Here is a 16,128-nt window from a genome sequence, read left to right on the forward strand (position 1 = left end):
CTCAGAGGCCTATAATCTGATGGCTCCGATACATGGTTGAGATTCAGCAGTTCACAGCCTCGCACGGAATATATATTAAACTTTTACAAGATACTTTATAACTTATAGTTACTTCCGAAAGAGCCTGGTAATTTGTTGATAATACTTCTGGCATGTCGGTCTCAAACCGGACAGGAAATAATAACAGCTACCAACACGTACACGGACACACCCTCTCGGTCGGTGGAACACTTTCACTTTCGCTGAGACGAGCACGCAGACAGAATGAGTGCAGAGAGGAGAAGTGCAGCTGTGTGTCAGTGTGTTCAGCAGTAACAGAGGAGGAAGGAGGAACTGCAGAGCTGCTGGTGCGTTACATGCACACTGTTGATGTGATATTACAGACAGCTTTAACAAGGATGTCTGTGGAGTAAACATGCCTTTAAGTGTTCACGGACTCAATCTGTTGCAACTTAACTTCTACTCACTCTTTATTTATGCAACTTTAGCAGCTTATTTCAAGATTTCTATCAGCTACATAATCTTAGCAAGGCAGTAAAGCATTGATAACATTTTGATGACATGTAAAGGAGGCATTAAAGTGAAATTCCTTGAACGTGTAGTTTTGTGTACACATAGAAGATGATTGTGATCATGGAAAATCCCGGTATTTCCGACAACCCGTGAACGCAGCAGCAGATGCGGGTCTTATTTGTTCCCTCCAGCAGGAGGGCGTTCCTCCGAACAACATCCAGATACAGTGTAGCGCAGAGGTAGCCAACGGTGCCCGCGGGCACCCTGTCACCCGCAGGGACCACGTGAGTCGCCCGCGAGACATGTTCTAAAAATAGCACTAGTCACCATTGGAGCTCCGTCTAAAATTGTAGTTGCTGTTCTTTTTTAATCAAAAACGCTTGCATTAGTGTAGATTTTAAAATGACAATATTTCTTGTCATAAGAGAGTTGGGTACCTGGAGGCGCACGGCGGACAGCCAGGACGAGGCCGCCGCACTAGGTTTTCAGGTTCCGAATGGCGGGCGCTTCCCGTTGGAGCCAGACGCGCGCCGCGAGCGCACCCCGTCGTCAGGTCCGTAAGTCCTCGGAACAGGCCGCGGGGCAACAACACAGGGGTGGCGTTGGTAGAGGCGAGGCAACGCAATCCGACCGAAAAGGCCCAGACTAGAGGTTTGAACGTTGGCGCCCGAAGACGCTCGGCTATAGACGAGACTTTTTACTAGTTTCTTCGTGGAGACAAAGGTACCATTGGAAAAGCTGGTGTCGGTGACAACAGACGGGGCTCCCGCGATGACGGGCCGGCATGCAGGCTTCATTGCGCAATGCAAAGGTGACCCAGACTTCGCAAAATTTCTACATTACCACTGGATCCTTCACCAGCAGGCGCTATGTGCAAAAAGTAACCGGCTTTGATCATGTGATGATACAAAAATATCAGAGATGTGATACCTCTGACTTTCAAATGTTGAAACAGATTAACAGAAATAAAAGTTGCATGTTTAAATATGTATGTGTAGCTATACCATCATTCTTGTGGAAATCATTATAAATAATTATTGTGAGGAATAATTAACTGACATGTGATCAAACAGTCTCTTCACATATATTATTATTATTAAATGGTGATCTGTCCAACTTTGTTATTCAGGAAGTTTGTATCAAATAAGTAGCCCTTCGTACTACTCGGTGCCCTTGAAGTAGCTCTCAGTTTAAAAAAGGTTGGTGGCCCCTGGTGTAGCGAATACTGCCGGTGCGCGTCCTTCATATCGAGACGCTGTCAACGCTTTGTGTGTTTGTCGGTTGTTGTTTTGTCTAAAGAGTTTGTTTAACTCCCGGATCGGGGCCTTCCTCCATGTTAGCCCTCCATTAAGTAAACAATCAGTAAAAGTGCAAAGTGAACACAAAGTTAGAGTCGCTGTATGCTTCAAATGAACAAGGTCGTATGACCAACCACTTAAATCTACTTATTATAAGACCTTTACCTAAGTTTTGATAAGAATCCATATCAGAGATGCGACAAACGTACAGAGACAATCCACAATAACATGATTTAATCACTTTGATGGATATATTTGTATTCATTCTTTATGAAGGAACAACATATAATCTTTATCTTTAATAGCACAAAGCAGCAGCAAGCATTATTTTAATGAATGTTTTGTCCTTTTTGCCAATGCCTTTATCTTAATATTAACACAATACTGAAACAAAATCATGTCGTGCGTGTTAGAGGCAGCCCTCTCAGACTTTCTTCTTCTTCACTTCAACAATGATGACAATGATCAGCGCCAGTGCCACACCAGCAGCTGCCAAATATCCTGAAATAAAGAAAAACAATGTGTCATCCGGTGTCATTTACACCTCAATTACCGATATCAGTATCGGTGCATCTCAAGATCAAACACATTCAAAGCAATCTCCGGGTCAACCCAGTCATCTTAGCAACTTATTCAGAGGGGAAACAAATGTGACCGTACTCAAAATCCCTCACTGTATGATTTCAACCAGGAAATAGCCCTCCAAACTGAAGTGGTGGACTGTATAGTGGACCAGGTCACCATGACATCACCTATTGGTTTGTGGACTTTGGCTTTGAAGCCTCCAGTTCGGCATTTTTGGCTGACGCCATCTTGTTTTTTTGTAACCAGAAGTGACACGAGAGTTCAGTACAACTGAACGCTGATTAAGACATTTTTGGGTGAACAGAATGTTACAATTAAGTTGCATGAACTGAAAACACACAGTGAAAGGGTTAAAGCAGGGGTCTCAAACTCATTTTCACTCTGGGCCACATCAGCATCACGGTCGCCCTCAAAGGGCCGGTTGTAAGTGTAAGACTGTGTAAATGTAACTACTCCTAACATATTGTTAACTAACTCTCTGCATTTGATTGTTGTTTATTCAAGTGTAAACATATTGTACATGCAGTTATATAAATGTAAAAATATATTTAAGCACATTTCTGTTATAACTTAAATCCTTTTAATTTAGGGTTAAGAAACCCACATTACTCTATCAAAGATCAAACTATTAAAGAAAATAGCAAAGACAAATATCAAACACAAGTCACTACAATAACTTTGTTCAATGCTTAAAATCCTTTCAAGGGTGCGTTTGCACAATCCCACGTGAAGTATGTCATGTGTTTTAAAGCCACGTTTGAAGTAGTCTTCAATGTACTCACAATACATTTATATGTCAAATGTACAGTAACCAGCCAAAGAGCTGCTTCTGTGACTGTGTGTTTAAGTATCTCATCATTATGACTTTCTATCTCAGAATTATGACTTTCTATCATATTTATGACTTTCTATCTCATAATTTCGACTATGGGGATATTTCTATTATCAAGTCTAACTTTACATTTTTTTTATTTTTTTTATTTTGCTGGCGGATTCGCGGGCCACATAAAATGACGTGGCGGGCCGGACTTGGCCCGTGGGCCGGGAGTTTGAGACCCCTGGGTTAAAGCTTTTAAGACGGAAACACGGACAACTCCCAGACTGGACGAGGTCGTGATAGAGACCTGTCAATCACAGTAGCCCCGCCCTAAAGCATACCCTGCTATTTGACTCTAAATGGACCATAATGTACTAAATGAACATCATGCTTATTGAAGAAGACTTGAAACTAGAGATTGAGACCATAAACTCATGTTTACAATGTTTAGTGAGGTAATAAATCAAGAGAGAAGTAATAATGCACATAAGCATATGATGCTCGTTCTACGTCTCTGTATAGGAGTCAAATTTAGTTTATTCTGATACGAATGATGGCCACAACTATGAAATAAGACCACATTTCCATAAATAGAAGACTGAATTATACATGTTGGAGCTATTTATTTGATATTGTATTTTGTTATTTCATTTATAAGTAGTATTGTTTAATTATTGTAGATGTTTTATATATTAAGATTATTTTTCTCTTTAATAGTAATTTGTTTAGTTATATTGTTTTTTGGGTAATTACTGTGGGCACCTGTTGCTATATATATGAGTAGAAGGATAGGACCAGCATGCACCGGGGTGGGCGTATAGTTTTTACCAGCATATCACATCACAGGAGAGACAGCACGACAGGAGTTTTGTTAGTTCGTTTGTTTGTTCGTTTATTTGCTTTATTCAATAAACACAAAAATCGGAATCCTGCATGGACAATCCACTCTCTTCTGGCTGCGTAAGAATACCGACCACGGTGCATCAGTGGCGTTTGATTATTGTTTGTTTAAATTGGATTAAGTCGACAAATGGCCACTACATAAAGTAAAAACTACGCCCTTGGACTCAAAGTAAAAACTACGCCCTTGGACTCAAAGGACCGATCCCTCATCGTTGGACATTGGATCGTTTTGGATTTCGTATGGATGATCAAAGAGGATTGTTTCATTCATCACTCTTGGATTCAACGTCAGCGGGACAACTGCTTTGGAGCGGATCAACAAAGCGCTGAAACATCTCAGAAGAAACGGGTACGTGATACGACTGCCGTATAGGAAGACGGTGAAACGAGTGGAGTTTAAAAGTCCGTATTCACAGTGATGTACATGCTTCTGGATGTTTAAACCTGACTGCGTTGAATCGCTACAAATGAACATTGCGCAACACCCGCGCACCACTATCGGCGGCTTTCATTCATTAAAAAACCCGACTTCAGTGTGTGTGTGGTGAATTGGACCTGATCGGCCTGTTAGCACCGTTGCTGTTTTTTGCTGCACTTTACCTGCATTCACGTCCGACGGATTTGATTGATGTGCGACAAGCAGTTTGGAAGAAGTGTTCAAAATGTCTGACGTTCAGTCGAAGGATGTTGAAACGCCTTCAGCAAGAAGAGACATTAAAATGACTTCTAAAGGCTTTGAGTTCTACACGGAAATGTACCAGCAAAAAAGGACTGCAAAATGCAAACAAGCCAAAAAGTGTTTGAGAAACAGAAGTGCATTAATGACTTCCAATGAAAATGTAAATTCAGTGAATGCTGAGCTTTCTACGTTCATCAAGTGTTACCAAGATGCAAATGACATGCATACATCTTTTGTGAGCTTACCTTTACCTCAAGATGAAGTTACAAGGCAAAATCAGTACTTCAAAGAAAAAATGACAATGTTCTGTGACTTCACTGAAAAGGTAAAATGCTGGCTGTCTGAAATGGGTCACCCATATGTGCAGCCAAATAAAGACTCTCTCGACGACCAAAGTGTTGCAGATGAAATAAACCCTTAAGATAGTGCTTCTAATGTGTCAAGTGTAAAGAGGACATCTGTAAAGACACATTCCCAGCTATCACGGATTTCATCAACATCATCTGCACGCATTAGAGCTGAGGCCGACAAGGCAGCACTGACGGAGCGTGTTGCTGCTCTAAAAAGGAAACATTTAATAGAAGCTCAAGAGGAAAAGTTGAAGAAAGAAAAAGAACAATTGGAACTTGAAACGGAATTGGCAGCTACAAATGCAAAGCTTCATGTCTTGGAAATCAACTCATCCCAGCGTGGCTCAAAATGTTCGGACGGAATGAACTCTTATTTTGAAAGGAACAAATCCAAAGAAGCAAGACAATTGAATCCCCATGCCTACACCTTTGTTCCTGTTAAAGTGGATGCTATTTCTGTGTCTGATCCCATAACACAACCACAAGTTGTTAGGCCTAAACAAAGGTCAAACACACAAATTGATGAGATGCTATTAAAGACTGATGCTCCAGTTCAAGCAACACAAACTGTGAATGAAAATCAAGCAGGACTTGTGCAACCTCAACCCCATCAGAATGACATTGTAAATGTGATGCAAAGACAAAATGACATCGCTGCTCTGCTGGTCCAGCAAAATCTGTGCTCTGTCCTTCCTGTAAGAAATATTCCTGTGTTTGATGGAGACCCTCTTCAGTACAGGTCTTTCATCAGAGCTTTTGAGAATGGAGTGGAGGAGAAGACAACTAATTGGAGTGACTGTTTACACTTTCTCGAACAATACACCAGGGGGCAGCCAAGAGACTTGGTGTGCAGTTGTCAACATCTACCTTCAGATCAGGGATACCACCGAGCCAAAAATCTTCTAGCAGAGCACTTTGGAAACGAATACAAAATTGCATCTACGTATATGGAAAAGATTCTCAACTGGACACCTGTTAAAAGTGAAGATATTAAAGCATTGCAATCATTTTCCCTGTTTCTGCGAGGATGCTCAAATCTAACAGAGCAAATGATGCATATGAAGGAACTGGACCTACCATCTAATATGAGGAGCACCATCTTGAAACTTCCTTATAAATTAAGGGAACGGTGGAGAAATGTTGCTTGTGATCTGCAAGAGCGAAGTGGCCAGAGAGCACTGTTTAAGGATCTTGTTGCTTTCATTGAAAAACAAGTCAGAATTGCCTCAGATCCACTTTTTGGCAACATTCAGGACTCTCAACCTACCAACTTGAAGGTCCCCAACGTTAGTCACTTGAAGCAAAGGAAAAAAGGAAGCAGCTTTGCCACCAACGTTACTGCAGTAAAAGGAGTCATCACTCAGTACACAGGAAACAAGACTAAGTCTTCCTCTAACAACTGTCTGTTTTGTACACAAAGTTGTCACACATTGGATAAATGCTCACAGTTTAAAGTGAAAGGACATCGTGATAAAATCAACTTTATCAAGGAACAGGGTATTTGTTTTGGTTGCCTGAAAGTAGGCCACACAAGCAAAGACTGCAGGAGTCGCTTGGATTGCAATGTGTGTCACCAAAAGCACCCAGGAGTCCTTCACATAGAGTGGCAAGATAAAAGAACAACCTTTCAACAAGCCCAACAGTCTGTGAGCCCTCCAAGTGTCTCAACCACCATGACTCAGACCTGCGGCCATATTGAGGCTGGTTATGAAGATAATTCCATCTTTTCTATTGTCGCTGTCAAAGTCAAGAGCCAGAGGGGTAACAAAACGGTGCAGACATATGCCTTCTTGGATCCAGGGAGTTCCGGCACATTCTGTACAGAGAACTTGGCAAGAAAACTGAACTTGAAGGGTAAAAAGACCAGTATTCTGCTGAGAACAATGAGTCAAAAGAAGATTGTAAATGCACATATTCTGTCAGGTCTTGAAGTGTCTGGTATGAGCACAAATGATTTCATTGAGTTACCTGATGTTCTAACTCAAAAGAGCATGCCTGTTTCTATACTCAACGTTCCACGAGAGGAGGATCTTGATCAATGGTCTTATCTCAAGGATGTTAAGCTCCACGACATTGACGCAAGTGTTGAGCTACTAATTGGAACTGATGCTCCAAAAGTGATGGAGCCTTGGGAGCTGATAAACAGCCAGGATGAAGGACCTTATGCGGTCAGAACCAGAGTTGGTTGGGTCATTAATGGTCCACTTCGCGGCGGAAGCAGTAGGAGTAAGAGTGGCTGCCCTGCTGTAACAGCCAACCGAATATCTGTGGAACATCTGCAAGGAATGCTGGTTAAACAGTATAACCATGACTTTAATGAGAGATCAGAGGAGCAGATTGAAATGTCCAGAGAAGACATCAAGTTCATGAATGTTATGAGCAACACAACAGTATTAACTGGAGACCATTACTGTATTGACTTACCTTTCAGACAGGAAAATTCTGTCTTGCCTAACAATCGCTGTGTTGCAGAACAGCGCCTCCGAAGCCTGAAAAGAAAATTTGTCAAGAATGTTCCATTTAAGGAGGAATACACCGCATTCCTAAACAACATGATAACTCGAGGATATGCCGAGATGGTACCTGCTGATCAACTCGAACAAAGTGATGGAGAGGTGTGGTATATCCCTCATCATGGAGTCTATCATCCCAGAAAAGGCAAACTCAGAGTTGTTTTTGATTGTGGAGCAACTTTTAAAGGGACATCACTGAACTGCCAGCTCTTGCAGGGACCTGATCTTACTAACACTCTTATTGGAGTCCTCGTCCGATTTAGGCAAGAGCCCGTTGCAGTAATGGCCGACATCCAAGCCATGTTTCATCAAGTTCATGTCTCAGAAAAGCACATCAACTTTCTCCGCTTCCTCTGGTGGTCTGATGGTGACACTGCACAGTCTCCACTGGAGTATCGGATGAAAGTACATCTGTTCGGAGCTGTATCCTCACCAAGTTGTGCAAATTATGCTTTGAGGAGAACTGCAGATGATAATGTCCAACATTTCCCTCCAGAAGTGACAAATACAGTCAGACATAATTTTTATGTGGATGACTGCCTGAAATCCATGGCGTCAGAGGAGGAGGCACTGCAAATGATCAAAGATTTGAATGCTCTCTGTCATAAAGGAGGATTCAATCTTTCAAGATGGATCAGCAACAGCCGCACAGTGCTGCTGTCAATCGCTGAGGACAAAAGACCAAAAGAAATGGTGGAACTGGATTTGGATACAGACCAACTTCCAATGGAGCGAGCACTAGGACTAGAGTGGTGCATTGAAACTGACAAGTTCAAGTTCAGGACATCATTACAAGAACAGCCAAACACCAGAAGAGGCATTTTGTCAGTGGTCAGCTCACTTTATGACCCTTTGGGATTTCTAGCCCCATTCAGTATGCCAGCCAAGCTGTTACTGCAGGAGCTTTGTAGGAGAAACCTGGGGTGGGATGATGCTATTCCCCACTCTTTCTCTGAACAATGGTCGAATTGGCTTGAGGACCTGAAAAGGATGTCTGAGTTCAAAGTGGACCGCTGTATTAAACCCAGAGACTTTGGAGAACCTGCTACAGCACAACTTCACCATTTTTCGGATGCCAGTCAAGTTGGCTATGGAACTGTGTCTTATGTGAGATTGGAAACTGATGATAAAGTACATGTTGCATTTCTCTTGGGAAAGGCCAGAGTTGCTCCACTAAAGCAGACCACAATTCCTCGACTGGAACTTACAGCCGCAGTTCTTGCTGTTCGTGTGGATAAAATGCTTCGGAAAGAGTTGCAACTCAAGCTGGAGAAGTCGGTCTTCTGGACGGACAGCACAACAGTCCTTAAGTATATCTCTAGTGAAACCAGACGATTCCACACTTTTGTGGCAAACAGAACCTCTTTCATCAGAGAAGCAGCAGATGTGGATCAGTGGAGATATGTGGGTTCCAAGGAGAATCCAGCAGATGAAGCATCAAGAGGAATGAGAGCTGAGGATTTCCTGAAAAGCAGGAGATGGATAAATGGACCTGAGTTTCTCTATCATTCAAAGAAGGAGTGGCCTAAACTGGATGTGAAGCTTGATGTGATTTCTGCAGATGACCCAGAGGTCAAAAGGGACTTAATGGTAAATGCTATCATCAAGGATTTGGAAAATGCCACCAACCACCTGATCTACTATTTTTCATCTTGGACTAGACTAAAAACATCTGTCGCTTGGTTTCTGAAGGTCAAGGAACTTCTCCTGTTATTGGGACAGAAGAGAAAGGAGTTTTGTGCTTCTGCAGGCATCAGGAAAGATAATCTGAAGAATCAGGAGCATGAAGTGGAAAGAAAAGTTCAAAGCTTTACAGCCACACTCAAAGGACAAAGCCTAACACCTGAAGATCTTGCTAAGGCAGAGCAGTCAATCATTCAATATGTACAACGACACAAGTTCAAAGCTGAAATTGCCTCACTGAAAGGATGCTTTAAAAACGTCCCCAAAGAAAGTCCGCTGTACAAACTGGACCCAGTAATGGATGATGAAATCCTCAGAGTTGGTGGTCGGCTAAGTAAAGCAGCACTGCCAGCAGAATTCAAACATCCAGTCATTTTGTCCAAAGACCTGCATGTATCCACGCTGATTTTGCGCCATATCCATCATCAGCTGGGACATGCTGGAAGAAATCACATGCTGTCAAGGTCACGGCAAAAGTACTGGATCATTAATGCAAACTCTGCTGCCAGGAAAGTCATATCTGATTGTGTTGTTTGTAGACGCAACAGAGGAAAGCTTGGTGAACAGAAGATGGCAGACTTGCCGGAGGAGAGAGTGCTGCCTGATAAAGCTCCTTTTACAAATGTTGGAGTTGACTATTTTGGACCCATCAATGTTAAAAGAGGTAGAAGTCTTCTGAAGAGATATGGAGTGCTTTTCACCTGTCTTACCAGTCGTGCCGTGCACTTGGAAGTGGCATATACACTGGACACAGACTCCTGTATAAATGCAGTACGAAGGTTCATCTGTAGACGAGGTGCAGTCTCCACTATCAGATCTGATAATGGCAAAAACTTTGTTGGAGCCAACCGAGAGCTGAAGGAAAGTCTGGCTGTTTTGAATCATGGCAAAATTCAAAGGGCTTTGGTCCAGGATGGCATAAAATGGAACTTTAACACACCAGCAGCTTCCCATCAAGGCGGCATCTGGGAGCGCCTGATTCGTTCCGTGAAAGGTGTTCTCACCTCAGTGCTTCAACAGCAAATTCTGGACGATGAAGGACTCCAGACTATTTTCTGTGAGGTTGAAGCAATTCTAAATGACAGACTCATCACAAAAGTCTCAGATGACCCAGATGACCTCGAAGCTCTCACACCAAACCACATTCTAATGTTAAAGGGCAAACCAATCATGCCACCAGGACTATTCGATCAAAGTGATCTATACAGCAGGAAAAGGTGGAAGCAAATACAGTACATGGCTGAACTCTTTTGGAAGAGATGGATCTCCGAGTACCTACCTATGTTGCAAGAGAGACAAAAATGGACAAGGCCAAGAAGAAGCCTCACTGCTGGAGACATTGTCCTTGTTGCGGACACCACAGCTCCAAGAGGATCTTGGATAATGGGGAAAGTTTTGGATGCAAGACCAGATACAAAGGGGCTGGTGCGGTCTGTGCGACTTCAAACCAGGACCAGCATTCTGGAGAGGCCGGTGACGAAGCTCTGTCTGCTATTGGAAGCAGCAGACTAAACATCATGGACTGATGTTTTCTCTCTCTAATCTTTCTCTTCTTGTTTGTTGTAGGTGTCAAGAAGAAGATTAACTTTAGGTCATGTTTATTGTAGGAATAGCTCGTTTGAGAATAATAATTGTGATATTATGCACAATTAGGGGCCGGAATGTTGGAGCTATTTATTTGATATTGTATTTTGTTATTTCATTTATAAGTAGTATTGTTTAATTATTGTAGATGTTTTATATATTAAGATTATTTTTCTCTTTAATAGTAATTTGTTTAGTTATATTGTTTTTTGGGTAATTACTGTGGGCACCTGTTGCTATATATATGAGTAGAAGGATAGGACCAGCATGCACCGGGGTGGGCGTATAGTTTTTACCAGCATATCACATCACAGGAGAGACAGCACGACAGGAGTTTTGTTAGTTCGTTTGTTTGTTCGTTTATTTGCTTTATTCAATAAACACAAAAATCGGAATCCTGCATGGACAATCCACTCTCTTCTGGCTGCGTAAGAATACCGACCACGGTGCATCAGTGGCGTTTGATTATTGTTTGTTTAAATTGGATTAAGTCGACAAATGGCCACTACAATACAAACTGCACTCTTCTAATTGTCTTTTCACCACAACACCACATTCCTTGTAACATGCTGTCTGCAGTTCAGCTTCAGGTTGTGATGCTTTGTTACTCTCCCTCCACTGCAGCTCATCAAGAACATACAAATCCAGGATTTTGTACTAAAAAGACTGTAACTTAAGAACTATTTATTTAGCTTCTGTTTGATCTGAAATATGAGGTTAATGTAACACTTACTATATTTCCTGGGAGGAACCTGAAAGGAAGAAACAAAATAAGTAATATGAATTAGTAATAATGAAACTGCATCATGTCAGAGGTGGACCACAGCAACGATTCTGTTATCTCTATCACAAATATCAGCTCACTCTGCATCGATTGTATTAGATCAGTAAAAATAGTCGTTACCGCTGAACAGGAAGATCCAAGAAACGTCTCGACCTCGTGCCACGCTATGTCGTTGCGGTTGCTGGTCAGGAGGTTGCGCTCGTGGAACAGGAGGTCCACAGTGAGCAGGACGTTTGGGTTGGACACCTGTCTCCTGCTTTCAGCTACAATGTATTCACGATTGAAGGTGTGATGCATCACCACCAGAATTACTGGTTTACCAACTGTAAGCAAAGACAGCACAAACAAATGAGTCAGAAACAACGTGACACACCTTTCCTATACATCTTAGAAGTTTCTTGCCATTGTATTCTTAAACATGGGGATTTTTTTTGCCACTTGGGGGCAGCAGAATACGCTTTAAACATTAAATGATACAACCACCTTTTAGAGTGGTGAACTTGTCAGCGAACAACTGTCTGTTAACACATCCAGCAAATCCCAAGCAACATTAGCATTCGCTTGGAGACGTGATTTTGTCCGCCTGATAAATATAAATCAGATATTCAGTCCACTTTTATCTCCGTTTTGGTCTCCATCAACTGCAGAGGAATACGTATGCAGCCCGTTCTCGTTCCCAGGTCGTCAAATACCAACGCTTTGTCACGCCCCTCCTCGTCTCGCACCAACGCATATTTTAGCATCTGTTTGAGGCGAACCGGGCTTTCAACGAACAAGTAGACCACAGCCTGTGTCCTTTGTGAAACCAAAACTCAACGTTGACTGTTTTAAGATCGGTAGCTAAGTTAACTTACATAATGCACCTAAACTCACTTAATTCAACCCAAACCACTATCTTTCCTCAACCTAACTGAGTAGTTTTGTTGCCTGGACCTACGTGACACCAAGCGGTACCAGGTGCGTTAAAGCGTGAGGCCAAGGGGTCCTGAATATGCATCCATATGTCTGGAGTTTGGATTGAGAACGAGTTCATATGTCTGGTCTCTGATGTCTGCTGTTTGGGACAAGACAGGTACAGTTGACCTATCAGAGCTCTTTTACTTAAAACAGCTGCTGGCTGCATCTGGAAACAAGGTTTGGGAGTTGAGGTGTGGTGAGAGTAATTCTAAACAGTAAAGCTGAGATCTTTAAAAGCAAAGTAATGATATGAAAGGTTGTGTTGAGTCTTGGGAGCACCAGCTAAAAGTATGGGAATTGAAAGTCCAATAAGAAACTGGCGAACGAAGGCATTTCCTACCTGGAGTGTTGTTCAGGGCCGTGCTGATGTCCGTTCCAACTTGTGAAACGATGGGACAGAAAACCACGAGGAAGTCACTGTCTTCAGGAGTGGCCACATCGATTTTGCCAATGCCTTTAAGCTTTGCAACAAAGTCGCGATGAGCATCGTTAGTTTTTCCCGCCAAGTGGACAAAGAATTTATTCCCCGACACTAAAGACAGAGAAGAATGTTTGAGTCATTATTGAGCTTTACATAGTTTCAGAGAGAATCTAGTTAGTTAGATTCAGCAGACATTGGAAAAGGTTTTTACACATTCACAAACTTTATCACTTTCATTAACGGCGTAAAACAAGGGATGGGCGATACCGATATTTTATTAAATTGGTATGTGATTTTTCAACATAATGATCATTTTTTGGGGAAAGTAACATCATTACACTCAAAGACAGATCCTTTACTTAAAAGGTGCAGTGTGTAGGATCTGGCGGCACCTAGAGGCGAGGTTACAGATTGCAACCACCTGAAGCTTTACCTGTGTGCCAAGCATGTAGGAAAACTACGGTGACCAGCGTCGGAAATACACGAGGGCAAAGGGCAAAACTGCCCCTAAGAAATATCATTTTGCCCCTGATATCACTAGGAGAGGGGCAAAAAATGCCCCCGAACTTTCTAAACGAATAAATAAATGGAGCGCTTCTTAATCAGACCTGTGACTGTGAGACTGCGGTCAACTCAGCAGACACTTACACTTTAGTGCACCTATATGCTGACATTCACGGTAAACTCATTCAAACGGCGCAGATCGGGAGCGAGCGAAGGACTTTGAAAGTTACCGGAATGATTAACGTGAGACAACATCCGGTTTCTTCTGACGAACATCCGGTTTTCAGAATAAGATGCCAACAAAGTATACATATTGCATAATGGAAATTAGATTAAATGAATTATATTCACATTAAGTATAAAACATGCTACCTGCATCTCGTGAGTTAAAGGGAAAATACACTTAAATTGTGCGTAAAGTGTCTTTATTCTTTGATTTGAGGGTTGCTGGAAATGAATAATACCTGACTGACAGTCAATTAAGATATTTTACTAAGTAAAAACTCTGAACTGAATTTGTACCTTCAAATGGCACATTTTTAAAATTTTTAAGGTGCTATAAAAATGTTTTTCTCAAAAATTCCACACAATGACTAATGCATCAGTTCAGGACAAAAATGGGTAATATTTGAGGTGCTACAAAAATATTCTTTCTCAATAATTCCATACAATGACTGATGTATATGTAATCAAGGCATCGTAGTCTTCAATGTACTCACAATACCTTTATATGTCAAATGTACATTAACCAGCCAAAGAGCTGCTTCTGTGACTGTGTGTTTAAGTATCTCATCATTATGACTTTCTATCTCATAATTTCGACTATGGGGATATTTCTATTATCAAGTCTAACTTAAAAATTTTTTATTTATTTATTTATTGTTTTTTTATTTTGCTGGCGGATTCGCGGGCCACATAAAATGACGTGGCGGGCCGGATTTCGCCCGTGGGCCGGGAGTTTGAGACCCCTGGGTTAAAGCTTTTAAGACGGAAACACGGACAACTCCCAGACTGGACGAGGTCGTGATAGAGACCTGTCAATCACAGTAGCCCCGCCCTAAAGCATACCCTGCTATTTGACTCTAAATGGACCATTTACTAAATGAACATCATGCTTATTGAAGAAGACTTGAAACTAGAGATTGAGACCATAAACTCATGTTTACTGAGGTAATAAATCAAGAGAGAAGTAATAATGCACATAAGCATATGATGCTCGTTCTACGTCTCTGTATAGGAGTCAAATTTAGTTTTTTCTGATACGAATGATGGCCACAACTATGAAATAAGACTACATTTCCATAAATACAGAAGACTGAATTATACAAACTGCACTCTTCTAATTGTCTTTTCACCACAACACCACATTCCTTGTAACATGCTGTCTGCAGTTGAGCTTCAGGTTGTGATGCTTTGTTACTCTCCCTCCACTGCAGCTCATCAAGAACATACAAATCCGGGATTTTGTTCTAAAAAGACTGTAACTTAAGAACTATTTATTTAGCTTCTGTTTGATCTGAAATCTGAGGTTAATGTAACACTTACTATATTTCCCGGGAGGAATCTGAAAGGAAGAAACAAAATAAGTAATATGAATTAGTAACAATGAAACTGCATCATGTCAGAGGTGGACCACAGTAACGATTCTGTTATCTCTATCACAAATATCAGCTCACTCTGCATCGATTGTGTGGAAACCTGATTGTATTAGATCAGTAAAAAAAAGTCGTTACCACTGAACGGGAAGATCCAAGAAACGTCTCGACCTCGTGCCACGCTATGTCGTTGCGGTTGCTGGTCAGGAGGTTGCGCTCGTGGAACAGGAAGTCCACAGTGAGCAGGACGTTTGGGTTGGTCACCTGTCTCCTGCTTTCAGCTACAACGTAGTCACTATTGAAGGTGTGATGCATCACCACCAGAATTACTGGTTTACCAGCTGTAAGCAAAGACAGCACAAACAAATGAGTCAGAAACAACGTGACACACCTTTCCTATACATCTTAGAAGTTTCTTGCCATTGTATTCTTAAACATTGGGATTGTTTTTGCCACTTGGGGGCAGCAGAACACACTTTAAACATTAAATGATACAACCACCTTTTAGAGTGGTGAACTTGTCAGCGAACAACTGTCTGTTAGTTAATACATCCAGCAAATACCAAGCAACATTAACATTCGCTTGGAGACGTGATTTCGTCCGCCTGATAAATATAAATCAGATATTCAGTCCACTTTTATCTCCGTTTTGGTCTCCATCAACTGCAGAGGAATACGTATGCAGCCCGTTCTCGTTCCCAGGTCGTCAAATACCAACGCTTTGTCACGCCCCTCCTCGTCTCGCACCAACGCATATTTTAGCATCTGTTTGAGGCGAACCGGGCTTCCAACGAACAAGTAGACCACAGCCTGTGTCCTTTGTGAAACCAAAACTCAACGTTGACTGTTTTAAGATCGGTAGCTAAGTTAACTTACATAATGCACCTAAACTCACTTAATTCAACCCAAACCACTATCTTTCCTCAACCTAACCGAGTCATT

At 41.8% G+C, this 16,128-nt stretch overlaps 2 protein-coding genes and 1 long non-coding RNA gene across 12 annotated transcripts in view; 1 reads left to right on the plus strand and 2 right to left on the minus strand.

Moving 5' to 3' along the window:
- Positions 1-11,677, minus strand: part of LOC142941649 (uncharacterized) — a 47,961-nt gene extending 36,284 nt beyond the window's left edge. For 3 of the 10 annotated variants that reach the window (XR_012951508.1, XM_076083646.1, XM_076083645.1), the window contains exon 1: positions 1-237. The gene's annotated coding sequence lies outside the window, so the exon portion shown is untranslated. Of the gene's footprint in view, positions 244-11,658 lie in introns of those variants that run through there. The other 7 variants (XR_012951509.1, XM_076083644.1, XM_076083653.1 and 4 more) reach the window with 7 other exon arrangements.
- Positions 16-11,853, plus strand: LOC142941657 (uncharacterized). Its single transcript, XR_012951514.1, has 2 exons — positions 16-347; positions 619-11,853. It is a non-coding gene; the product is annotated as an uncharacterized LOC142941657 (long non-coding RNA).
- The window catches only part of LOC142941651 (uncharacterized), a 16,087-nt gene continuing 1,989 nt past the window's right edge, over positions 2,031-16,128 (minus strand). Inside the window, exons 4-8 of the mRNA XM_076083654.1 lie at positions 15,325-15,527; positions 15,137-15,155; positions 13,007-13,198; positions 11,830-12,032; positions 2,031-2,312 (exon numbers count right to left, since the gene is read on the minus strand). Of these exons, the coding sequence (XP_075939769.1) occupies positions 2,277-2,312; positions 11,830-12,032; positions 13,007-13,198; positions 15,137-15,155; positions 15,325-15,527 (653 nt within the window). The 3' untranslated portion in view covers positions 2,031-2,276. The remainder of the gene's footprint in view (positions 2,313-11,829; positions 12,033-13,006; positions 13,199-15,136; positions 15,156-15,324; positions 15,528-16,128) is intronic.

The sequence above is a fragment of the Anarhichas minor genome, unplaced genomic scaffold (genome assembly GCF_050575085.1).
Source record: "Anarhichas minor isolate MPS153535 unplaced genomic scaffold, ASM5057508v1 ptg000136l, whole genome shotgun sequence".
NCBI lineage: Eukaryota > Metazoa > Chordata > Actinopteri > Perciformes > Anarhichadidae > Anarhichas > Anarhichas minor.